Source organism: Ranitomeya variabilis, chromosome 3 (assembly GCF_051348905.1).
Source record: "Ranitomeya variabilis isolate aRanVar5 chromosome 3, aRanVar5.hap1, whole genome shotgun sequence".
NCBI classification, from domain to species: domain Eukaryota; kingdom Metazoa; phylum Chordata; class Amphibia; order Anura; family Dendrobatidae; genus Ranitomeya; species Ranitomeya variabilis.
Genome location: NC_135234.1, coordinates 463,161,038 through 463,188,645, shown reverse-complemented (window position 1 = coordinate 463,188,645; position 27,608 = coordinate 463,161,038). Strand labels below are relative to the sequence as shown.

General features: G+C 45.9%; 1 protein-coding gene across 1 annotated transcript in view; it reads left to right on the top strand.

The window, feature by feature from the left end:
- The window catches only part of LOC143816365 (interleukin-1 receptor-like 1), a 153,000-nt gene that overhangs the window by 23,969 nt on the left and 101,423 nt on the right, over positions 1-27,608 (top strand). Inside the window, exons 4-5 of the mRNA XM_077296620.1 lie at positions 14,226-14,385; positions 16,744-16,891. Coding sequence (XP_077152735.1) covers positions 14,226-14,385; positions 16,744-16,891 — 308 coding nt within the window. The remainder of the gene's footprint in view (positions 1-14,225; positions 14,386-16,743; positions 16,892-27,608) is intronic.

Here is a 27,608-nt window from a genome sequence, read left to right as displayed (position 1 = left end):
GCCTGTCGGCAGCCTCGCTTGGTCCGGAGCAGGAAAGGAGGTCCAGCACTCCGAAGCTGGAAAGCAAGGCCCTGCCGGAAAGCGAGATGCTGCAAACGGAGATGACAACGCCGCAGCGCAGGGCCCTGCAACCAGCGTTCCAGACCCCAGCGGAGACGGAGCAGACCGGCACCGGAGGGACCGCATCTGAAGCAGGTATGAAGGACGACCCTGCCCTGATGACTGACCCCACTCCCGCGACTGCTAGTGCCACAGCTGCTGATTCCGTTCCAGTGACTGATCTTGCAGCAGCCGCTACCTCTGCTGCAGCAAATGCCCCTACTCAAGCTGCGCAGACCTCCATCGTTGCGCATGATTTAACCGTACATGCAAGATGGATTAACGGCGTTTGTCCGGCACTGGGTGCAACCCTGGACCTCACTTTTCCCAGGCCAGGAAGGGTTAAGTGCCAGGTGCAGCCCTGGAAGCCGTCCAACTAAACCTCGAAAACCTGAAACTGTACATAGTTAACTGTTTGTTTCCCTGCTTTTTGCTGCTTTAAACCCGACTAGGGTTAACTCTTAAAGGGATCCCTTTGTTTTCCCGGGATCCCTTCCTCTGCTTTTGCTTTTGTTTCCTGTTTCCTCATTGTTGAAAAGAACTGCTGAATCATGAACAGTGCATGATACAAACTGCTTGTAAATAGTTTGCACCTTCTTAAAGGGGCTTCTTACTGGTTTTACATACAAGAGAGACTCTTTGCGAAGATACCGCACCGGAGCCTTTGCTGAGTATGGACTAGTAGCTTGAGAAGGCGTGCTACCTCATAGAGACTTGGTCCCCTCTTAAAGGGGATGTTCATTTGTTGTGCTTAACCCGTGATATTGCTTAAGATAGGAAGCAATAATGTCTTGACCAAAGAACGTGATGATAATGTTTACATGAGAAAGTTATATGTATTTGACTAGTTAATTGTGAAGAAATACTGATGATGTTCTCTGAGAAGAAAAAGGTGAAAGATAGAAGAAGGATGCAGTGGGCCCATAGGGATAGACGTGGTGTCCAGCATGCATGATAGAAAGAAAGATAATGAGAAGGCTTAATGTTCAATAGAAAATGTTTTGATAATGTTGATAGATAGTTAGGATAGAAGGTAAACCCTGAGTCCTCATAGGAGTCATGTAGAGATGGCTCAGTGCTCTTAAACTGAAAGTAATGTTATGTTCTATACTGTGTATAGTAGTCGAAAAGGCAGTAGGCCCTGGCTGAACGGGGCGGTCCTGTAACCGAAAGGAGAGGCAGAAGGTCTGGTGCCGATAGGACAGGTGGTCCTGCAGATCTAAAGAAGGAGAATGTAAAAGTTAAATTACCTTCTAATGTGATTATAAGAAGGTCTTTAGTGGATACAGAGTGTATGTCCTTAAAGGCAATGTTAAATTATTGTTCCACAATTTTGCACTTAGTAGAATACCCGGTTGGGTAAGAAAAGTCGTTTATGGCATGTTGCTATGATATACTGTATAACCATGTTTGTAACGTTCAAGTGTCCTTACCTCCCATAAAGGGAAGCCTGTTCAAGTATACTTATTGTTATTGCACTCAACAAAACTGTATGTCTTTTTGCTAACTTGTATTTTTGTTTTCTTCCCAGTCCCGGAGTACTGTGTTTAACCAGGGGGGAGTGCAGCGCCCCAGAGTCCTGGTCGTTGCAGTACTGTGGCTCCGCCACTATTGGGAGCTATGGTGCGTCTGATGGCACTGAAGGGGTTCATCTGATCAGGTATCACAGACACCAATACATTTCACAGCTGGGCCTCCGGGGGGAGCTAAGGGTGCTATTCATTAGGCCACTCCCCACCATAGTGGGTAAACTGGGGGTCAGGCAGGAAGTTAGATCAGAAAGCTGACTGGGTTGGAACCAGGCAACACCTTGTGGCAGAGGGTGTTGTAGGGGAAGATACAGTAGGGTCTCTGTCAGGGGTGGGATCCTGACAGGGGCTTGGCAACAAGAACGAACGTAACGGGACCGTGCCTGCTCCGGGTAGCGGCGGTGCCCAAGAAAGGATTAGAAGAGAGATAGATTGTGCTGAGTGAGAAACGAGATCACGCAAAGGAGAAATACCAGTAGGAGTCGTGCTGTAAGACCGAAGCAACATCCTACTGAGGCGCACTACCGGTGGCCGGAACGCCGAGGGAGTAGAATAACATTCAGCTTCAAGCAATACTCCAAACAGCGGCAGGACAGTCAGTCTAAGGCGGGCTGTCTAACACATATCACCTATGCAGTCTTGGGGGGCAACTTGTGGAGAGGGGCGACTCTAGGGTCCCGGAAGAGCTCCGAGCCTACCCGTCAAACGGGTGCCGTCCCGACCAGAACACCAGGGAGGGACGGAGGATTAGCAGAACATCATCTAATCGAGTTGTGAGGGAACTTAAGAAACAGACACAACAGTTGTGGGGGACTTTCCGTAAGCACAGCAGGGAAGGACCACAACACATAGCGCTAGTAGGAAGGCACCGATTTCCACCTGTGAAGAGAACTCTGGAGGTGCCATTGGACCGGCCGGACTTGCGCAGCCTGGTGAACCGTATTCCGGACTGAGGACCCAGAGATCTTCAGTAAAGAGGTAAAGAGACTGCAACCTGGTGTCCTCGTTATTTACTGCACCGCACCATCACCACCATCATCCACCCATCCACACCTGTTATTCACTGTGCGCCCCTCGGCAGGGTCACGGACCGGGGCCTAGCCACCGTGACAACCCCAGAGCAGAGACTCAGAGGCCCGGTACCGGGTACCCCTCGGCCCTGCGGCGGTGTGGGCGCCGCATATGGGTGGATGACAGACTCATATTCAGTGGCCAGTGTCAGGCAGCTGCTACAAAGGCAAATAAAATAATGGGATGTATTAAAAGAGGCATAGATGCTCATGAGGAGAACATAATTTTACCTCTATACAAATCACTAGTTCGACCACACTTAGAATACTGTGTACAGTTCTGGTCTCTAGTGTATAAGAAAGACATAGCTGAACTAGAGCGGGTGCAGAGAAGAGCGACCAAGGTTATTAGAGGACTGGGGGGTCTGCAATACCAAGATAGGTTATTACACTTGGGGCTATTTAGTTTGGAAAAACGAAGACTAAGGGGTGATCTTATTTTAATGTATAAATATATGAGGGGACAGTACAAAGACCTATCTGATGATCTTTTTAATCATAGACCTGAGACAGGGACAAGGGGGCATCCTCTACGTCTGGAGGAAAGAAGGTTTAAGCATAATAACAGACGCGGATTCTTTACTGTAAGAGCAGTGAGACTATGGAACTCTCTGCCGTATGATGTTGTAATGAGTGATTCATTAATTAAATTTAAGAGGGGACTGGATACCTTTCTGGAAAAGTATAATATTACAGGGTATATACACTAGATTCCTTGATAAGGCGTTGATCCAGGGAACTAGTCTGATTGCCGTATGTGGAGTCGGGAAGGAATTTTTTTCCCCATGGTGGAGTTACTCTTTGCCACAAGGGTTTTTTTTGCCTTCCTCTGGATCAACATGTTAGGGCATGTTAGGTTAGGCTATGGGTTGAACTAGATGGACTTAAAGTCTTCCTTCAACCTCAATAACTATGTAACTATGTAACTATCATGATGCTCACTGAGGATTCTAAGACGTTTACTATCATACCGCTGCTGCCGCCTTCCCTGTCCTGTCATACTTACCTGTCTTCAGCGTCCCGGCGCACCTCTCCTTCTGCAGCGTCTTTCCCTCCGTGCTCGCTCCTGGCCTCTGCTTCTCGTGCGCGCGCGCATACCAGGTTCAGTGCTGCGCACTTCTGATCTTCTGTCGGCGCTCCTCTTCGTCTCCTCTATGGTCCTGGAGGACTAGTACCCGGAAGTCGGCGCTCCTTATTGTCCTCTCTATGGTTCTGGAGGTTTGTTACAATGGAAGTGCTACCCTGCCTTTAGGTATTTAAACTGCTTCCTGCCGTCCCTCTGTGCCTGGTTATCATTTGTTCCTTCAGGTGTTCCTGGCCGCCCTTAGTCTCTGTGAAGTTCGTTTTCCCTCTGACTTAGGGTTAATCCTGTCTTTCCTGTATCCTGGTAGCCTCTGCATTCCCTCAGTAACTCTGCCAGTCCCTGCACTGCTGCTGTTCACCCGTCAGTCCCCGTACCGCTGCCATACCTCAGTCAGTCCCTGTGTCTCTGCTTTGCTTTGGCACGGTCTGTGTTGCTGCAGTACTCCCATTATACCTGCCAGTTCTGTGTCTCTGCAGTACTCACCTACCCTGTGGTCCTACTATCTCCGCCTCTTCTTTGTCTTCTCCTGTCCTGGTCCTCCAGCTTCCATGGCGATAGTCCCTCGCGGGCCTGCCCCTAACTCTCCCTGTATAGGGGGCAGTCTATCTGGTTAGCTCGTCTGTGAGGGGTTCGTCGTCGCGGTCTAGAGGGTCCACTTTCCATTTTCCCTCTTTGAATCGTCACAGTATAACCAGGCCATGGACCCCGCTGGTGTCTCCGCCACTCAAAAGGAGTTACTTTTTTTGCAGGAGAACCAGACTAGAATCATGTCCTTTCTCAAGAACATGGAGTCTCGTCTCGCTGCGTTACAGTCTACCGACCCTGGTAACGCTACTCAGTTGGCGGCTCTTCAGCAAGAGTTAAGTCAACAATGGGACACTCAGTCCCATATCTTGAATTTTATGGCCTCTGTCGATAATCGACTTCTCTCTCTTCAGACTGCCGCTTCTGCTCCTGTACAGTCGTCCGCTCCACAGCCCTCGCCCCATCTTGACGGGCCTCTGTTATGATCCGGTGGTAGGATCTCAAAACAGACCTGACACATATAACCAGAATATTAGGACAAGTTCTGGGGATGTGGAAGCTATACTGACTGCAATCCTGATCCTATCCACACACACTAAAGGCAGCCGTGGAGCGTTACCTAAAAACCTAGACGCCTCTTCACAGCCTGAGAAACTGACTACCCCTAGAGAGAAAGCAAAGACCTCACTTGCCTCAGAGAAATAACCCCAAAGTTTTAGACAGCCCCCCACAAATAATAACGGTGAGTAAAGGGGAAAATACAAACGTAGAAATGAAACAGGTTTAGCAAATGAGGCCCGCTAACACTAGATAGACAGAAAATAGATAGGACTCTGTGCGGTCAGTACCAAAACTATCAAAAATAAACCACGCAGAGAATACAAGAACCCCCACACTGACTCACGATGTGAGGGGCGCACTCTGCACCCCAGAACTAACCAGCAAGCGAAAAATCAAATAAAAGCAAGCTGGACTGAACTCATCATATACTGAGAAACGTTTTCAAGGAAATAATGAGCAAAATGAACAAGCAAACTTAGCTTCTCCAGCAGGAGACTGGTCACAAGGAATATTCAGGAGAGCTCAGAATCAGGACTGAATACACCGACAGCAGGCAACAAGTGCATTGATTACCGTGGCTTCAATAGCATCACCATTAAGAACAAGTATCCACTTCCTCTCATCCCAGAACTTTTTGATCGTCTGCGTGGAGCATGAATCTTCACTAAACTGGATCTCTGAGGAGCTTACAACTTGATCCGAATTCGTTTGGGAGACGAATGGAAGACTGCGTTTAACACCAGAGATGGTCATTATGAGTATTTGGTGATGCCTTTCAACTTATGTAATACTCCTGCAGTTTTTCAAGAGTTGGTGAATTATGTTTTTCGGGACCTACTTTACACCTGTGTAGTGGTGTACTTGGACGACATCCTTGTGTTTTCACCGGATCTGCTTTCTCATAGGAGACATGTGAGGCAAGTTCTTCTCCATCTGAGGGAGAATCGTCTGTATGCTAAACTTGAGAAGTGTGCCTTCGAACAGTCATCCCTGCCATTCCTGGGCTTCATCATCTCCGATTCTGGTCTGTGTATGGATCCGGCTAAAGTTTCTGCCGTACTCAACTGGCCATGTCCGCTTGGGGTTAAGGCGATTCAGCGTTTTTTAGGATTCACGAATTACTATCGGCAATTTATTCCTCATTTCTCCTCCTTGTCGGCTTCTATCTCCTCTTTGATAAAGAAGGGTGCCAATCCTTGTCTTTGGCCAGCAGAGGCTGAAAAGGCTTTCCACTCTCTCAAAGAAGCATTCGCCTCCGCTCCTTTACTCCATCGCCATGAAGCTAATAAACCCTTCTTCCTAGAGGTTGATGCCTCTGCTGTCGGTGCCGGAGCTGTGCTTTCTCAGAAGTCTTCTACTGGTCATCTTGTGCCCTGTGGTTTCTTCTCCAAGAGTTTCTCTTCTTCTGAAAGAAATTTTTCCATTGGCGACAGAGAACTTTTGGCCATTAAATTGGCATTGGAGGAGTGGAGATATCTGTTGGAAGGAGCCTTACATCCCTTTGTCATCTTTACAGATCATAAGAATTTGGCATACATCCGGTCAGCGCACCGACTGAATTCACGACAGGCCAGGTGGGCCTTGATCTTTGCCTGATTTGACTTCGAACTTTGCTTCCTGCCTGGAGAAAAAAACTTCAAAGCTGACGCTCTATCCAGGTCCTTCTTGTCGGTGGACACTGAGGAGGAATCCTCGCACATCATTGACCCCGCTAGAATCATCACACTTGCTCCAGTCTCTATGACCTCTTTACCTCCGGGTAAGACTTTAGTTTCTGAGAGGAACAGGAGACGTGCGTTACTCTGGGGACATGCTTCCAAGCTAGCGGGACATGTCGGTTTCAAAAAAACTTTTGATCTAATATCTCACTACTACTGGTGGCAGACTCTTTTGAAGGATGTCCAAGCTTTTGTCGTCTCTTCTCTTGTCCTTCCTGTGCCAAGAACAAAGTACCCAGGCAGCTTCCTTCCGGGCTTCTTCGTCCTCTTCCAGTGCCTACTGCTCTGTGGCAACATATTGCAATGGATTTCTTAACTGATCTGTCTCGTTCCTGTGGTTGTACCGTCATCCTCGTGGTTGTGGACCGTTTTTCTAAAATGGCACATTTCATTGCTCTTCCTGGTCTGCCTTCGTCTCCTGAACTGGCGAATATTTTTGTTCAACATATTTTTCACATTCATGGTCTTCCACAGCACATTGTTTCTGAACGTGGAGTTCAGTTTACCGCTCATTTCTGGAGATCGCTCTGTAAGTCATTGAACATTTCGCTTGATTTTTCTTCGGCCTATCATCCACAATCCAACGGCCAAGTGGAGCGTACCAATCAGATCCTGGTTACTTATCTCCGGCATTTCTCTAACGCTCATCAGAATGATTGGTCTGACTTACTACCATGGGCCGAGTTTTCTTATAATAACCACACCAGCGAAGCCTCTACCAAATCTCAATTTTTTGTCATCTACGGACAACACCCTGGTCTTCCTCTACCAGTTCCTCCTGTCTCAACTGTGCCGGCGGCAGATCTTCTGTCTATAGAATTCTCCAGGGTCTGGCGGTAGACCAAGTCTGCTCTCGAACTAGCTCAGCATAGGATGAAGAGGCATGCAGATAAAAGGCGTCTCGATTCTCCTGTGTTCCATCCTGGGGATAAGGTCTGGCTTTCTTCTAGATTTATTTGCCTTAAAATCCCTTCACATAAACTAGGTCCCCGTTACATTGGTCCTTATTGAGGTTTTGGCACGTAGTAACAACGTTTCTTAAAAACAAAAGTTACCTGCCTCTCTTCGTATCCCTAATTCCTTTCATGTATCTCTCCTTAAGCCTGTAGTTTTTAATCGGTTTCATACCTCGACTCTTTTTTCACCTTCGCCTTATTCCGCAGACAATGTTTTTGAGGTTAAGGACATTTTGGCCATGAAAAAAATTAGAGGTAGAACTTTGTTTTTGGTCGACTGGAAGGGTTTCGTTCCTGAGGAGAGATCCTGGGAGCCTCGAGCGAATATTCAGGCTCCTCGAATTTTAGCTAAGATTCTTTCTAGCCTAAAGAGGAAGGAGGGATGTAAAGACGGGGGTAGTATCATACCGCTGCTGCCGCCTTCCTTGTCCTGTCATACTTACCTGTCTTCGGCGTCCCAGCGCGCCTCTCCTTCTGCAGCATCTCTCCCTCCGCGCTCGCTCCTGGTCTCTGCTTCTCGTGCGCGCGCGCGTACCAGGTTCAGTGCTGCGCGTGCGCACTTCTGATCTTCGTTCGGTGCTCCTTTTCATCTCCTCTATGGTCCTGGAGGACTAATACCCGGAAGTCGGCGCTCCGTATTGTCCTCTCTATGGTTCTGGAGGTCTGTTACCCGGAAGTGCTACCCTGCCTTTAGGTATTTAAACTGCTTCCTGCCGTCCCTCTGTGCCTGGTTATCATTTGTTCCTTCAGGTGTTCCTGGCCGCCCTTAGTCTCTGTGAAGTTCATTTTTCCTCTGACTTAGGGTTAATCCTGTTTTTCCTGTATCCTGGTAGCCTCTGCGTTCCCTCAGTACCTCCGCCAGTCCCTGCACTTCTGCTGTTCAGCTGTCAGTCTCCGTACTGCTGCCGTACCTCTGTCAGTCCCTGTGTCTCTGCTTCACTTCGGCACGGTCTGTGTTGCTGCAGTACTCCCGTTATACCTGCCAGTTCTGTGTCTCTGCAGTACTCACCTATCCTATAGTCCTACTATCTCCGCCTCTTCTTTGTCTGTCTTCTCCGGTCCTTGTCCTCCAGATTCCATGGCGATAGTCCCTCGTGGGCCTGCCCCTAACTCTTCCTGTATAGGGGGCGGTCTATCTGGTCAGCTCGTCCATGAGGGGTTCGTCGTCGCGGTCTAGAAGGTCCACTTTCCGTTTTCCCTCCTTGAATCGTCACATTTACCAAGTGGACAGGTAGCAGGGGCATCCCCCTGAGTGTCAGCAACCTCTCTTTCAAGATTGGAGCATATAGACGCCATCACTACCCTTTTTTGTAAAATAGGTACGGGTTTGCACTTATTGCCTCCCCCAGGAAAGCAACGGGACAAAGCATCTGCGTTAACATTTTTGCTCCCTGGCCTAAAAGTAACAATGAAGTTAATCCTGGTAAAGAATAATGCTCATCTTAACTGACGAGGTGTAAGTCGTTTTGCCGACTCCAAGTAAACCAGATTCTTATGGTCAGTGATAACCATCACTGGGTGAACCGCTCCCTCCAAAAAATTACACCTCTCCTCAAATGCCCATTTGATAGCTAAGAGTTCCCTGTTACCAGTATCATAGTTTCTCTCAGCTGGCAAAAGTTTTTTAGAAAAGTAGGCGCATGGTTGCCATTTACCAGGAGCCGCACCCTGCGACAATACAGCCCCCACTCCCTCCTCGATGCATCTACCTCCACAATGAAAGGCTGAGTGACATCAGGCTGAATAAGAATCGGCGCAGAAGCAAAACACCTTTTCAAAGTGTCAAATGCCTCCCTGGCAGGACTGGACCACTTGGAGAAGTCCATCCCCTTTTTAGTCATATCAGTGAGCGGTTTGGCTACTACCGAAAAGGTTTTTATGAATTTATGGTAGTAATTGGCGATACCCAAAAACCTTTGTAAGGCCTTCAAAGTCTCAGGACAATCCCACTCCAATACCGCCCGGACTTTCTCCGGACCTATGCAAAACCTGGCGGCAGATAATACATATCCAAGGAAAGGGATCTCCTCAACCGAGAACATACAGTTCTCGGGTTTGACATACAATTTATTGTCACGTAATATGTGTAGGACTTGTCTGACATGTCGCTGGTGTGACTCAAGGTGAGGTGAATAAACAAGAATGTCATCCAGGTAGATAACAACAAACCTGCCTACTAGGTGACTAAAGATGTCATTGAGGCTACTTTCACACTAGCGTCGGCCCGTCGCAGTGCATCGGGCTGACGTACCAACGCATACTGTGAAAGCGCAGCACAACGGGGGCAGCGGATGCAGTTTTTCAACGCATCCGCTGCCCCATTGTGATATCCGGGGAGGAGGGGGCGGAGTTACAGCCGCGCATGCGCGGTCAGAAATGGCGGACACGACGCACCAAAAAACGTTACATGTAACGTTTTTTGGTGCCGACGGTCCACCACAACACAACGCAACCATTGCACGACGGTTGCGACTTGTGGCAATGTGTGGCAATGCATCGCTAATGAAAGCCTATGGGGAAAAAACGCATCCTGCAGACAACTTTGCAGGATGCGTTTTTTCACCAAAACGACGCATTGCGACGTGTGTCGTATGATGCTAATGTGAAAGCAGCCTAATAAAGTGCTGGAAGACGGTGGGTGCATTCTTTAACCCAAAAGGCATCACCAGATTCTCGTAATGTCCTTCTGGCGTATTGAACACAGTCTTCCACTCATTCCCCTCCTTAATGCGGATGAGGTTGTATGCCACCCTGAGGTCCTTCTTAGAGAACCATTTTGCCCCAACAATTTTGTTAAAAAGGTCAGGGATAAGAGGTAGCGGATACGGATCACGGACAGTGATTGTATTAAGTTCCCGGAAATCCAGGCAAGGACATAACCTGCCATACTTCTTCTTGACAAAAAAGAACCCCACAGCAAGGGGAGAAGAGAATGGTCGGATATGACCTTTAGCCAGACTTTCCATAATATAGTCCTTCATGGCCTGCCTTTCTGGACCTGAGATGTTATAGAGTCTGCTCTTGGGCAGCTTGGTACCAGGAAACAGATTAATGGCCCAATCATGACGATGAGGGGGAAGCTCTTGGCTACCCTGCTCAGAAAACACATCCTCAAAGTCTGACAGGTAATGGGGCACGGACTGGGTATCCACCACTGGGTATCCACCGTTGCCAATCGGGTACCCAAACAGTGTCCTTGACAGTATGTACTCCACTTTACCACTTCCTGTGTCTGCCAATCAATTACCGGATTGTGCAGAACAAGCCAAGGAAGTCCCAGCACCAGAGGTGAGGGCAGGCCCTCAAGCACATAGCAGTTTAACGCCTCAGAGTGCATGGCTCCCACCTGTAGCCGTAAGCCATGGACCACCTGCGTGAAGTGCCCCTGTTTTAGAGGGCCGGAATCGATTGCTATAATGGTTATCAGTCTGGGCAAGGTATGTGAGACAAGGCCTTGGTCCCAAACGAACCTAGCATCCACCAAATTAAACCCCACCCCACTGTCCAAGAAGGCGGAAATGTCCACCTTATTTTCACCCACGTATAAAATAGCTGGCAGGAAAAAACGATTCTTTCCCACAGAGGTTATTGGTACGCCCGAGTTGCCAACCTCCCCACAACCCAGGCCCTCTAGTTTTCCGGCGGGCGGTTGTTTAAACAAGTGATGGGTAGGACATGTACTCACAAAATGACCCTTCTTGCCACAACAGAAACACACTCCCCCTTACGCCAGATTAATGTAAGTTTACTAGGTTGGGACACCCCACTTACTTGTATGGGTTCCACAGTGGAATCAGTACTGGTCACGCTCAAACTTGGACCTCCTGCCCCCAGAGGTGTCTCCCTATGTCTCTGGCGAAGACAGCAATCAACCCGGATTGCCAGAGACATGGCCACCTCAAGGGAGTCAGGAGTCTCATAGAGAGCTAATGCATCCCTTATTCTCATAGAGAGACCCTCGCAGAACTGACTACGGAGGTCCAGGACATTCTACCTAGTGTCAGTGGCCCACCACTGGAACTCAGAGCAGTATTCCTCCACCAGCCTGTCTCCTTGCTGAAGTTGGTGCAGAGATGACTCTGCCAAGGAGACACGATCAGGGTCTTCATACACCAAGCCCAAAGCCTGAAAGAAGCCCTCTACTGTCTGGAGTGACTGTGAGTCAGATGGGAGAGAAAATGCCCATGCTTGTGGGTCCCCCTGTAGGAGTGAGATAACCATCCCCATCCTTTGCTCCTCTGTACCAGAGGATACCGGATGCAGCTGGAAATAAAGTTTACAGGCCTCACGGAGCACAACAAACTTGTCCCACCTGCCAGAGAACCTGTCTGGCTGTGTGACCTTGGGCTCCACAATGGTTTGCCTGGAGGGTGAGATCCCTGCACAAGATGTAACAGAGTACCACCGATCGTAAATCTGCCACCTTCAAACTGTGCTGCTGCAACTGCCCTGTCAGCGCTGTGATAGGATCCATCATAGATCAGGTAAGGCTTTCGGTCTGAGATAAAATCACGATAGGACTGGCGAGAAAACTGGGACCAGGGGCACCTTTCCTGACCCTAGCACTAGGGGTGCCCTAACTCGCCCTATTGCCCGGGATACCTCAGATGGCGAGGATGCCGGGGCCTCTGCCCTTGCCCTGTCTCCTAACTGCAGCCCTGCGTCTGTCCCCTCCCCCCACCCGGGAAAGAGAGGCGCTACTGTGTACCGCAGTATACCAACCCGACAGACAGGAGAACAAAGTCAAGGGTAAAAGAAAATTCCACTCACACAAACATACTTTCACAAATAACAGAGGTATTCACCAGGGTGTGAAGGATAGGGGAAGAAAATATAGCAGATAAGGATGAGGAATTTCCAAGTGTACAAACCAAGCAACAGTCGCACTATAAACTCCTCCAGCTCTCCAGACACCAGCTCTTCACTCTTCAGGTCTATCTAGCAAGTGCTGTCTCAGACAAGAATCTAGCCTGAAGGCCTAGCTTTTGTAGGAAAGAGGACTGGCTAACCGAGCACAGCTGAATGCAGGGATTACCACATGGCCGATTAACCCCTGTCCTGCTGAAATAAAACACATTCAATAAATCGGAGAAGTACTTCTTCTCAGCGGTGAAGCAGGAGCCATCAAGCGCTGCTGTCTTCTGGTACTGCTCTGTCGCAGTAACTCCATGACACCACGATTGCTTTTCCTTAGCCCATTGTAACCTTGTTTTTTTCTGTTTAGGTGTTAATGATGGCTTTCGTTTAGCTTTTCTGTATGTAAATCCCATTTCCTTTAGGCAGCTTCTTACAGTTTGATCACAGACATTGACTCCAGTTTCCACCCATTCATTTCTCATTTGTTTTGTTGTGCATTTCCTGTTTTGAAGACATATTGCTTGAAGTTTCCACTCTTGACACTTTGATGTCTTCCTTGGTCTGCCAGTATGTTTGCCTTTCCATGTTGTTTGTAGCAGATCTAATTTGATTCAGGTGTTATTTTTGGGTATGAAAATTTACAGGGTGATTCCATAATTTTTTCCTCAGAATTGAGTGATTCCATAATTTTTCCCCTATGCTTGGTTAAAAAAAGTAACCATTACTGACTTCCACATTTTTGGTTCTTGATTTCTTTTAGTGCTTCTTAAAGCCAGAAAGTTGCCATTTGAAATGACTTTAGTTTTGTGCCATGTCTGTGATCTGCTTTTTTCTACAAAATTAAACAATTGAATGAACATCCTCCAAGGCTGGTGATTAAATAATTTTTGCCAGGGGTTGTATAGCCACTAGTGATGAGCAAACGTGCTCGGGTAAGGTGTTTTCTGAGCGCACTCAGGTGCTAACCAAGTGACTTTGGTGTGCTCAAATAATAAGTTCAAGTCCCCGCGCTTGCACGTCTTGAGTCTGTTCAACAGCTGCAACACATGCAGGGACTACCTAACAAATAGGCAATCCCTGCATGTGTTGCAGCTGTCGAACAGCCGCGAGACATGCAGCTGCAGGGACTCGGACATATTTTTTGAGGATGCTGAAGTCACTCGGTTAGCACACAATCATGCTCGGATAACACCATATCCAAGCACGTTTGCTCATCACTAATAGCCACTTTTTAGTCCTAGGGTCGACAGTCACTTTAAAGTACCAGTCCAACATAACATTCAGATCTGCCCCTAGTCTCATACTTACCAGCGACCATCTTCATCTGTTATCGGTGCAGCTCTGGTTGGTCTTCTGTAGGCTGTGACCAGCTGGATCGCTCCAGTGTTTGCTGGTGATCTGAAGTCACTACTCAATGTAAGTCTATGAGAGCCAGAAAAAGGCCAGAATGAGGCACTCATAGACTTACATTGAGAGCTTGTGACCATTACCTGTGACTTCTGATCAATCACAAGATGTCAGTTCGGGGCTAGAGAAGCGTTGGAAACAATTGAAGACAGAGGCTGGTAAATATAAGACTAGGGTAATGGACCTTACATTAGTGGCACCACTCCAGGACTGAAATAAAAAAGTGGAGTGGTGCTTTAAGCTTTGCAGTGACCATAGTTTGTAGGCAGTATCCTCCATGTTGGTAATTTTTTTTAACTCTATCAAACTCTTAGCTTAAAGGAAGCAGTGTTTGCAGGGTCCTAGTTTTAGTTTTTGGGCTTGATATGATTTACATACATTATTTTATACTTAACATATCTATGTTATTTTATTCTTAGAAATTCAAACTACTCTAATGAGATTACTTTAAAAATACACCCCAAATTGTGCCCAAGTCTGGTACTTTATGGACTATTACAAGTTTCATCTCCATCTTTCCATGTAGTTTGTCCATATATTCATCTGTATGACATTAAAATGACCATCATTTGGTACAAGGTAAGAGACTGGAAAATCATTTTTAATTCACTTTAAATGTGTCCATTTTTGCAGAGGCCATAATAATAATCTTTATATAGCGCTAACATTCCGCAGCGCTTTACAGTTTGCACACATTATCATCACCCGATGGAGCTCACAATCTAGATTCCCTATCAGTATGTCTTTGGAATGTGGGAGGAAACCCACACAAACACGGAGAGAACTCTTGCAGATGTTGTCCTGGGTGGGATTAAAGCCCAGGACCCCAGCGCTGCAAGGCTGCAGTGCTAACCACTGCGCCACCGTGCTGCCCAACAGTCATTGTGTCTTTTAGCACTGCCACAAGTATGGCAGCATGTGCAATTCTTAATCCTATGTCCCCAAAGTTTCAGATTTTTAATTGTGATAATAATTAAAAATGTCATTATGTAACAAAAATGTAGAGTAGATGGTGAGCTATAATATTGTATAGTTAAACAAATATTTGTTGTATCTACTTTGATTACATACCAGGTTTATCTCCCGTAATTATTTAACATCAAAACACTAAAAAATTTTAAAAAATACATAAACGCTTTTGTGCCAGAGCCTGTTTTCGCCTTCCTGACCAAGCCAATTTTTTTCAATTCTGACCATTGCCACTTTATGAAGTAATAACTCTGGAACGTTTCAATGTATCCCAGTGATTCTGAGATTTTGTTTTTGTGACATGTTGTACTTCATATAGTGGTAAATTTAGGTCAATATTGTTTGCATTATTTGGCAAAATATAGGAATTTTGGCAAAAATTTAGAAAATTTCGCAATTTTTAATTTTTATGGTTATTCCCTTAAACCAGATAGGTATATCACACAAAATCACACAATCATCGTTAATAAAAAACATTGAAAAAAAAAATGTCTACTTTTCAGCTGCATCATTTTTTAACCCCTTCACGCTGCAGCCTTTTTCATTTTTGCGTTTGTTTTTCTCTCCCCTCTTTCCCAGAGCCATAACTTTTTTTATTTTTCCGTCAATATGGCCATGTGAGGGCTTGTTTTTTGAGGGATGAGTTGACTTTTTATTGGTACCATTTTCGGGCATAGGACATTTTTTGATTGCTTCGTATTCTGATTTTTGCAAGGCAGAATGAACAAAAACCAGCAATTCATGAATTGTTTTGAGTTTTTTTTAATGCCGTTCACAGTGTGGTAAACATGACAATACAGCTTTATTCTTCAGGTCAGAACAATTACAGTGATACCACATTTATATAGTTTTTTTATGCTTTGAAAATGATATAAAAAATAATTGTTCTTGCAGAATATAACACAGCTCTGTTTAATGTATAGCAGGAGAAACCAGATATTGCAGAACAATTCCTAATTAGTTGAATAGGCGATATTCTGCTTTATTCGACAACAGCCTTTACACATTGAACAAAGTAGTGCAGTGCAGCCCCATTTATTGTGCACATCCGGCCATTGCTGGAGTTGCTAGCAGCTGATTGGTGAGGGTATCAAGTGCGAGATAAGTCCTAAGTATGGGTAATTAATGGGTAATTAATATCATTTGACTGTATAACCCCTTTAAGTATATCTGCAACTACAAACATATCTTGTAAATGCCCCTTAACAAGAGATGATGGTGCATGGACAACCTCTTTAACGGGAATCTGTCAGCAGGGTTTTCTACCTCAAATTAATGTCTTCTAAGCGAAATCACTTTCAAGGAGATCAAATTCAAACCTTAGCTGTAGAAAAGCAATTTTCAACTTTTTAGAATTCCCTTTGCACAATTTTTATGCTATTGAGCTGCAAGTGCATCCGTCTGGCACTGCACTTACAGTTCTCCTGTCTCCTTTTCTCTTTCTTTTGCCTGCCAGAGGTCTGCATCCATTGAACAGGTCACTCTTGTCTGAGTGACTGGCCTGTTTTGCTTTAGAGTTTATACCCACACCATCATACGCCCTGGCGCAGTGCAGTAAGGTCCTGATGACATTTCAAGAAGAGGACTGTCAGTAAACAAATGTGCTGCCTCAAGTAATGATGGCACTTGCACAAAATTTGAGGTGGAGGAGTCAGGTAACTCAGACAAGAGCACCCTGTTAGGCAGAGAAAAAGGAAGAGGGGTAGGAGAACAGTAAGCTGCACTTAGTATAAAAATTCTGTAAGGGATTTCTAAAACACAAGAAATTGCTTATCTGCAACAAAGGTATGCATTTAATCTCCTTAAGAGCAACTGCTTGGATGTCATTAGTTTGGGGTAGAAAAACCTGCTGGCAGGTTCCCTTTTCACCTCCCAGAGAAAGTATATAAAATGTATGTGTATATTGAAACTATTCCTTCATGTGTATATTGAGATTATGGTACTTATTTTAATAATGATTTGACACAGGACTGTAAACCCATGAAAGGAAACCAAGATTTTATTATCGTCAGTAATGCTACGCCATCAGATGCTGGAAACTACACATGCACATTTAATTATGTGCATAATGGCAAGGAATACAATGTAACACGGACCAGAACAGTACAGATTGTAGGTAAGCATGCACTTACTATATTTTATCTTCTTATTTAATGTCTTTTTTTCTGTATGTATAGAACGGGTATTATATTGCTCTTTGTTTATGCTCCATTTTAAAAAAATTATTTTAGGCTACAGCAATTTGTACAGTGAATATTAGTATAACTATTAGGTATCAGTAGTTGCAATGTAGCAGTTTGTTACACTACCTTAATCTAAAACTTTATAAACCTTTCCCCTCATTAGCAGGAGTAATTCCAATCTAACAACTCCTTTAAAATAAATCCTTTAAAGAACATGGTGCCACAACAAACCTGCCAAGAGAGGGCCACCCACCAAAACTCTCAGCAAGGGCAAGAAGGGCATTAATCAGAGAGACAGCACAAAGACCAAATGTAACCCTGAAGGAGCTGCAGAGTTCCCAAGCAGAAACTGGAGTATCTCCATAAAAGTGGCCTACATGGAAGAGTGGGCAGAAAAAAGCCTTTACTAATGCACACAAATTGTATGGCTAGATTTCTGTTTGCCAAAAGACATGGTGAAACATGGTGGTGGCAGCATCATGTTCTGAGGATGTTTTACGGCAGCAAGGACAGAAAAAATGGTTCGAAACGAGGGAAACATGGATGGTACGAAATACAGGGAGATTCTTGAGCAAAACCTGCTTGTCTATCAATAATTTGAGACTGGGACAGAGGTTGACCTTTCAACAAGACAATGACTCAATGCACACTGCTAAAGCAACACTCGAGTGGTTTAAGGGAAACATGTAAATGTTTTGGAGTGCCCTAGTCAAAGCCTAGACCTTAATCTAATTGAGAATCTTTGGTCAGACTTGAAGATTGCTGTCCACCAGAGGAAACCATCTAACCAGATGGAGCTGGAGCAGTTTTGCCTTTAGGAAAGGGCAAAAATCCCATTTGCAAAATATGAAAAGCTTATAGAGGCTTATCCAAAGCAATTTTCATCTGTAATTGCTGCAAAATGAGGCTCTACAAAGTACTGACTTCAGGGGGGCAAATAATTATGCACACTGAAGTTTTCAGTTATTTTGTCCTATTTGTATCAATGTTGTAGGAATGTTCTTTAAGGCCCCGTCTCACTAAGCGATTTACCAACGATCACGACCAGCGATACGACCTGGCCGTGATCGTTGGTAAGTCGCTGTGTGGTCGCTGGGGAGCTGTCACACAGACCGCTCTCCCCAGCGACCAACGATCAGGGGAACGACTTCGGCATCGTTGAAACTGTCTTCAACGATGCCGAAGTCCCCCTGCAGCACCCGGGTAACCAGGGTAAACATCGGGTTACTAAGCGCAGGGCCGCGCTTAGTAACCCGATGTTTACCCTGGTTACCAAAAAAAAACAAACAGTACATACTCGCCTTTCGGTGTCCAGGTCCCTTGCCGTCTGCTTCCTGCTCTCACTGATTGCCGCCGTACACTGAGAGCAGAGCGCAGCGGTGACGTCACTGCTGTGCTCTCACTTCTCACTGTACGGCCGGGAGTCAGTGAGAGCAGGAAGCAGACGGCAAGGGACCTGACGGACATCAGAAGGCAAGTATGTACTGTTTGTTTTTTTTTACATTTACGCTGGTAACCAGGGTAAACATCGGGTTACTAAGCGCGGGCCTGCGCTTAGTAACCCGATGTTTACCCTGGTTACCAGTGAAGACATCGCTGGATCGGTGTCACACACACCGATTCAGCAATGTCAGCGGGGCCTCAACGACCAAAAAAAGGTCCAGGCCATTCCGACACGACCAGCGATCTCGCAGCAGGGGCCTGATCGCTGGTACGTGTCACACATAGCGAGATCGCTATGGAGGTCGCTGTTGCGTCACAAAACTTGTGACTCAGCAGCGATCTCGCTAGCGATCTCGCTATGTGAGACGGGGCCTTTACATGAACTGATGCAAACCCTAAAAAAAAACCTGTGAAATTCCAGATTGTGAGGTTGTAAATGCCAAGATACAGCCATATAATTAGTTTCCAGGTGTTGACCCAGCTGTTAAGTTGCCTTTAAATGTCTACTTTTTTCAATTTTTTTTAAATAAATTCAACCACTTTCCCAAAAATAACAAAATAGGAAATGCTATATAGGTGCTGACTAAAATTCCGGCACTTGCTACCGGGCACTGTATTGTATTTAAATGTAAAAATAAATAAATAAATTGTTTGCAACATTTTGTGAAGTAGATAGTAGAAGGTATATGTTGGGGGTTTAAGGAATTTTCTTTTGCATTTAAAAAAACAATTATTCCAGCCTTCACAAAAAACCATTGCAGAAGAAATGCAAAAACTTAGTATAGTCACTTGTGACAAGCACGTTTACCATATGACATTAATTTCAATTTTTGTTCTGTAAAAACTATTGTGCTATCTTGCTTCTGCTTTTTAGAGCATTGTGAATGAAGAAAAAATGTGTAATTGCAATACAAATGAAGTAGGACAAATTCCAGCTATGACATATCACTGATCAATTACACTAAAGTCTGGCACTGGTGCTGGCACTTCTATCTCTCACTCCCCCTTAGCAATTGAATCCTTGTTTTGTTCACAGACAATTACAATCATTTTCAGTGCTGCAGTTGTACAGTACTACTGTCTTTTTTTTAACCGATAATTTTTTATTAAACATTTAAAAAAACAATTAAACGCCAGCTATTATCCAACCAACCTCCCCCTCTCACCACAATGTACATATGTGGCTGTTGAGAGAAGAATACAAATATACCTATTGCAAGGGGTTAACACAGGTAAACACAGGAACACTGATTGTGAAACACCTGCTGGTTTATTAAAGTCAGCATAGACCAATGCAGGGTTCAGGAAAACAAAAGTAAAGCCTTTCTGGCTTAATGGAAAACAAAACCAACAAAGTTCATCAGAGTCCATTCTCTGCAGGTTCCACCTGCAGACACCTGGCAATGTCCACTGCTCCTTCTGGAGCCATGTGGGATTGCTTCCTCTCCCAATACACCATACAGACTGTCTCACATGTCCAGGTATTAACCAGGACCATATGATGATCACATGATCCTTAAATGTAAATATAATTTGGCCTGCACTCTAAATTTAGATCGGGGTGCTGGTGAGACAGACCGTAAGGTCTAGTATCAGTATTATTGAAATCCACCGCACTCCCTGTGTGGAATATCTTAGAAACAAAAGGATTTTTTTAAAATTGCTAATTTATTCAAGTGAAAAACAGAAAATCAAATGTGACAGATCAAATAGTAGGCAGTATAAGCGACTGAGTGATTTGACGTTTCGACCCTCCCGGGTCTTACTCTAAAGTCGCACTTAATCCAGGATTTATGAGTGGCTCTTATGGTAGTGAGGATGTTATCCCTGTAGTGTCAAGGGGCAGGTACAGTCTTTTTGATACCAAGTATGGCCTGATAGTTGATTTCTCACTGAGTATGACCTTGCTGAGGAATAGCAGCGGTGCATCAGCGTCTTGCTGCTGTTTGCATACGTGATTCAAATAGAAAGGGTACTAAGCCTACATGTCCACCAGCAAGACGCAGTTGCGCCGCTGTTACCCCACTACAAGGCTTTATCCAGAACTGGCAAATCCATTAAACCACATACAACTTACCAGCAATTTAAGGCTGATACATTGGCACCTGCAAGAAAGGTTGTCTCCAGTGACATACCAACTTTCACTACCATAAGAGCCACTCATAAATCCTGGCTGATGCTCTATGTGGAAAGTGAAGTCCTGAAGGACTAAGAACCACCTAGTCACCCCGGCGTTCTTACCCTTCTTCTCTCTCAACCATCGCAGAGGAGCATGGTCTAACACTAACTTAAACCTACGGCCTAGCAGGTAGTACTTCAGGGTGTCAACGGCCCATTTCATAGCCAAGCACTCACTTTCTCAACTAGGGCATAGTTCTTCTGGCAAGAAGACAGTTTCCGGCTCAGGTATAGGATGTGATACTCTTCACCATTGATTTCTGTGACAGCACAGCTCCCAACCCAACCTCTGAAGCATCGGTCCGGACCACAAATTCTTTGCTAAAGTCTGGTGCAATTAGAACCGGGTGCTTGCACAGCGCCTGCTTGAGGTCTTGAAATGCCATCTCTGCTTCAGGAGTCTATTCCACCATCATCGACTTGGTGCTCAGGAGATCTGTTAACGGTGCGGCAATTATGGCAAAGTTTGGGATAAACCGCCGGTAATAGCCCACAATCCAAAGAAACGCCCTCACTTGTTTCTTGGATAGCGGTTAAGGCCACTTCTAGATTGCCTCTATCTTATTTAACTGGGGCTTGATCTCGCCTCTCCCGATGATATGGCCTAAGTACCTCGCCTCTTCCTTCTGTATGACACATTTCTTGGGATTTATGGTGAGTCCCACTTTCCTTAATCCATCGAGGATCACCTGTACCTTAGGCAGTTGCGAACTCCAGCCAGGGCTGAAAATGACTACTGTATGTCATGCAAGTAGGCTGCGGCATACTTCTTATGTGGAGCCAGAATTTGATCCATCACCCTCTATAAGGTAGCTGGTGATTCCTGCAGTCTGAAGGGCATTCTGGTATACTGGAAAAACCCATCTGGCATCGAGAAGGCCATCTTCTTGGCGCTCTGGGACATGGGAGTCTGTCAGTGCCCCTTCGTCAGGTCAAGGGTGGTGATGTATCTAGCTCAATGATTTCATCCATGCGGGGCCTCTGGTATGCATCAAAACGAGACACTTCATTGAGCTTGCAGTAATTGTTACAAAACCGCCACTCGCCAATGGGCTTCAGTACGAGGACAATGGGACTTGACCAGCCACTTTTTGATTCCTCCATCACCCTGAGCTCCTGCAATCTCTTCACCTCCTTGGAGATTATCTCCCATCATGCTTCGGGGATTCTGTAGGGTTTGTGGTTTAACCTTACATGCATCTCTGTAAGCACATCATGTTCCATGACCTGTGTGCGCCCTGGCAATTCCAAGAACTCTCGACATTGTTGCTTCTGGGCAGGTATTAATGTCTCAGCAATCATAACCTCCTTGACCTTGGCTTTGGAATGGGCCCCCAGGCAAGGAGCTTCCAGCGGTTCACAGTCCCCACAAGGTTTGAGTAGGTTCACATGGTATACCTGGTACGGCTTCCTACAACCGAGCTGATGTACCTTATAATTCACGTCCTCAATCTCATACGGGCCTTGCCACTTTGCCAATAATTTACTCTCCATCATAGGGATAAGTAAGAGCACTCGATCCCCGGGTTTTAATTGTCTTAGCCTCGCTGATCAATTGTATACCCTCGCTTGGGCGTCCTGCACCCAGATAAGATGTTCCCTTATGATAGGCATTATGGGAGCCATCCTGTCTTGTAGCTGGGCGACATACTCAAAGACACCATGATGCGGCGTGATTTCGGTTTCCCATGTTTTCTTGGCGATGTCCAGTAGCCCTCGTAGATATCAGCCGTACAGGAGCTCAAACAGTGAGAAGTCAGTGGAAGCCTATGGGACTTCACTGAGAGAGAACAGGAACAGGAGCAGATAGTCCCAGTCCCGACTGTCCTTCTTAACAACCCTCTTGAGCATGGCCTTCAAGGTCTTTTTGAAACACTCCACCAGTTCATCAGTCTGTGGATAGTAAACCGAGGTTCGATGCTGGACAATCTGGAGGACTCTACACAGCTCCTGCATCACTTTGCTCATAAACAAAGTCACCTGGTCCATCAAAATCTCATTGGGCAAACTGGTCTGGGTAAAGATATGGACAAGCTCCTGGGCGATACTCTTAGCTGAAGAGTTCCTCAGGGGTACTGCTTCCAGGTACCAGGTTGCGTAGTCCATGACCACTAAGATGTACTGATGGCCACATGCAGATTTAATGAGGGGACCTACTCGAAGGGGATTTCTATCACAGGCAAGGGAACAAAGGAGCTTCAAAAGTGAGAAGTAGGAGCAATTCTCTGACAGGTGGGGTAGGATCTACAATAATTCAGTGTCTCTCGGTAACACCCTGGCCAATAGAACCTCTGTAACACTCTCTCCTGAGTTTTCTCCATCCCCAGATATCCACCCAAAACATGCAAATAAACCATGTCTAAAACCCTCTGCCAGTAGGGTCCTGGAACTAACAGCTGCTCTACTACCTCTCCACCCCTCAGTTTGGTCACCCAATACAATAACTCACCCTGTACTGCAAAATGAGGGAACCTGTGTCATCCCCTGGCTCTTGAGCAACCCCATTATAAAAAGACACATTCTCAAATGCACCCTTCAAAAAAGGTCCCGAAGTTGAGCAGTCCCAAAGTTCTTTTCAGGCACCTCTAAGTTGGGGAAACTGGGTTCCTCTGTTACCATCTCATCCTTCTCTCCAGCGAGGATAAATTGGGAAAAGTCCTTCACCTCGAATTTGACAGAGTCACCATCAGAGGGGCCTGGCTTTTCACCGGGACACTCTGTACAGCCCTTTTTTGCCATAAGTTCCAAACAAAGCAAAATCCTGTCCCAGTATGACAAAATAGATTACGTCTCCTACTACACCAACTTCATGGGATTTATCATCACAGTCTGTTCTCATGGTTACTCTGGCTACAGGCTAGTCCTTGGCATCTCCATGTATGCAGCAGACGCCCACAAACTTGTTAGGGATTAACTGGTGGGGTAGTGCAGTGCTGATTAGGGTCACCAGACTTCCAGAGTCCAACAGTCCCAGCACCTTTACCCCATTGACGGATACGGCACATGATTGGGGATCCTCGCTGGGTTGACAGTCCACACTGCAGTCCGGATAGGCATAAGGCTGCAGTCCATGGGTTCAGGGGACATATGACTCCAGATGGCTATGTGTCCAGGATTGTGACACCGCCAACAGACCACATCCTTCATAATAGCCTTAGGGGACCCTTCAGCAGGATTGGGACCCCCCCCCATTTGTGGGTCTAGCCACCCTCTGTGGTGAACATGCCTCCTTTTGGGTATCTGTTATGATCTGGTGGCCTAGGAGCAGCATGAGACGTGCTCTGGAGAAGGTGGTACCTATACTGACCGCAGACCCTGAACTTAACACCACAACTAGAAGTAGCCGTGGGATGTTCCTGTCACTCCCTAGACACCTCGTCACAGCCTGAGGACTAAATACCCCTAAAGAAAGAAACAGGAAAATTATCTTGCCTCAGAGAAAATCCCCAAGGGATAGACAGCCCCCCACAAATATTGACTGTGAGAGGAGAGGGAAATTACATACGCAGACTGAAAACAGAATTTAGCAAAGGAGGCCACGCTAGCTAAACAGAAAAGGACAGAGTACTGTGGGGTCAGTATTAAAATACTACAAATATCCACCACAGAGAATACAAAAATCTCCACACCTAACTAAAGGCATGGAGGGTAACTCTGCATCTCCAGAGCTACCAGCTTGGCTGAATAAATCCTTACACAGACAAAGCTGGACAGGAAAAAAACATAGAAATGCACTGATCTATAAGGTCCACAGCATGTGGACTGCAAAAACAAAGCCAGGACTTATCTTTGATGATTTGGACAGTATAGCAGGAGAAACCAAGCAGAGATGTGAATCCTCCAAAAACCATGGACAACTGGCACTGACTAAAGGATCTAGCCAGATTAAATAGCCCAGTCAGAATTGGTAGTAAGTGAAAGCACCTGGTGACTGCTGACATCCAAAGGAGCAGCAGTACCACTTACAACCACCGGAGGGAGCCCAAGAGCAGAATTCACAACAGTACCCCCCCCTTGAGGAGGGGTCACTGAACCCTCACCAGAGCCCCTAGGCCGATCAGGACGAGCCAAATGAAAAGCATGAACCAAATCGTCAGCATGAACATCGGAGGCAGCAACCCAAGAATTATCCTCCTGGCCATAACCCTTCCACTTGACAAGATACTGAAGCCTCCGCCTCGAAAAACGAGAATCCAAAATCTTCTCAACCACATATTCCAACTCCCCATCAACCAACACCGGAGCAGGAGGATCAACAGAGGGAACAACGGGCACCACATATTTCCGCAACAAAGATCTATGGAAAACATTATGGATGGAAAAGGAGGCTGGAAGGGCCAAACGAAAAGACACTGGATTAATAATCTCAGAAATCTTATAGGGACCAATAAAGCGAGGCTTGAACTTAGGGGAAGAGACCTTCATAGGAACATGACGGGAAGACAACCAGACCAAATCCCCAACCTGAAGCCGGGAACCAACACCCCGACGACGGTTAGCAAAACGCTGAGCATTCTCCTGAGACAATACCAAATTGTCCACCACATGGGTCCAAATCTGCTGCAACCTGTCAACCACAGAATCCACACCAGGGCAGTCAGAAGGCTAAACCTGCCCAGAAGAAAAACGAGGATGAAAACCAGAATTGCAAAAAAAAGGCGAAACCAAAGTAGCAGAACTAGCCCGATTATTAAGGGCAAACTCGGCCAATGGCAAAAAGGTCACCCAATCATCCTGATCAGCAGACACAAAGCATCTCAAATAAGTCTCCAAGGTCTGATTAGTTCGCTCGGTCTGGCCATTTGTCTGAGGATGAAATGCGGAAGAAAAAGGCAAATCAATGCCCAGCCTAGCACAAAAGGCTGGCCAAAACCTAGAAACAAACTGGGAACCTCTGTCAGACACAATATTCTCAGGAATGCCATGCAGACGAACCACATGCTGAAAAAACAGCGGAACCAAATCAGAAGAGGAAGGCAACTTAGGCAAGGGTACCAAATGAACCATCTTAGAAAACCGATCACAAACCACCCAGATAACAGACATCTTCTGGGAAACAGGAAGATCTGAAATAAAATCCTTAGAAATATGCGTCCAAGGCCTCTCAGGGACCGGCAAAGGCAAAAGCAACCCACTAGCGCAGGAACAGCAGGGCTTGGCCCGTGCACAAGTCCCACAGGACTGCACAAAAGAACGCACATCCCGTGACAAAGAAGGCCACCAAAAGGACCTACCAACCAAGTCTCTGGTACCAAAAATCCCAGGATGGCCAGCCAACACAGAACAATGAACCTCAGAAATCACCTTACTAGTCCATCTATCAGGAACAAACAGTTTCCCCGCTGGACAGCGGTCAGGTTTATCAGCCTGAAATTCCTGAAGAACCCGTCGTAAATCAGGGGAGATGGCAGAAAGAATCACCCCTTCTTTCAGAATGCCGACCGGCTCAAGGACCCCAGGAGAATCAGGCAAAAAGCTCCTAGAGAGGGCATCAGCCTTAACATTCTTAGAACCCGGAAGATACAAGACCACAAAATCAAAACGGGAGAAAAACAGGGACCATCGAGCCTGTCTAGGATTCAGCCGCTTGGCAGACTCGAGGTAAATCAGATTCTTATGATCGGTCAAGACCACAACACGGTGCTTGGCCCCCTCAAGCCAATGTCGCCACTCCTCAAATGCCCATTTCATAGCCAACAATTCCCGATTGCCGACATCATAATTGCATTCCGCAGGCGAAAACTTTCGGGAAAAGAAGGCACATGGTTTCATCAAGGAACCATCAGAATTCCTCTGAGACAAAACGGCCCCTGCCCCAATCTCAGAAGCGTCAACCTCAACCTGAAAAGAAAGAGAAATGTCCGGCTGACGCAACACAGGGGCAGAAGTAAATTGGCGTTTAAGCTCCTAAAAGGCAGAAACAGCCGCAGAGGACCAATTCGTCACATCAGCGCCTTTCTTCGTCAAATCGGTCAGGGGTTTAACCACACTGGAGAAGTTGGCAATGAAACGGCGATAAAAATTAGCAAAACCCCAAAATTTCTGAAGACTCTTCACAGATGTGGGTTGAATCCAATCATGAATGGCCTGAACCTTAACCGGATCCATTTCTATAGACGAGGGAGAAAAAATGAAACCCAAAAAAGAAACCTTCTGCACTCCAAAGAGGCACTTAGACCCCTTCACGAATAAAGCATTATCATGAAGGATCTGAAATACCATCCTGACCTGTTTCACATGAGACTCCCAATCATCAGAAAAATCAAAATATCATCCAAATATACAATCATGAATTTATCAAGATAATTGCGGAAGATATCATGCATGAAGGATTGAAACACAGATGGAGCATTAGAGAGCCCGAATGGCATCACAAGATATTCAAAATGGCCTTCGGGAGTATTAAACGCAGTTTTCCATTCGTCACCCTGTTTAATACGAACAAGATTATATGCCCCTCGAAGGTCAATCTTAGTAAACCAACTAGCCCCCTTAATCCTAGCAAACAAATTGGAAAGCAAAGGCAAAGGGTATTGATATTTGACCGTGATCTTATTCAAGAGGCGATAATCAATACAGGGTTGTTATGGACCTGGTGGTTAGGAGCACCCGGAATGACCTGATGGTTAAACTAGAAATAGGGACAAGCTCTGGGGAAGTGGGAACTCTGCTGACCGCAAACCCTACTCCTATCACACACACTAGAAATAGCCGTGGAGCGTACCTAACTCTCCCTAGACGCCTCTTCACAGCCTAAGAGCTAACTACCCCTAAAGATAGAAATAGAAGCCTTACCTTGCCTCAGAGAAATTCCCCAAAGGAAAAGGCAGCCCCCACATATATTGACTGTGAGTTAAGAGGAAAGTCACAAACACAGGAATGAAACAGGTTTTAGCAAAGGAGGCCAGTCTTCACTAAATAGTCAGAGGATAGAAAAAGGAACAATGTGGTCAGCACAAAAAACTACAAAAACCACGCAGAGTATGCAAAAAGACCTCAACACCGACTCACGGTGTGGAGGTGCAACCC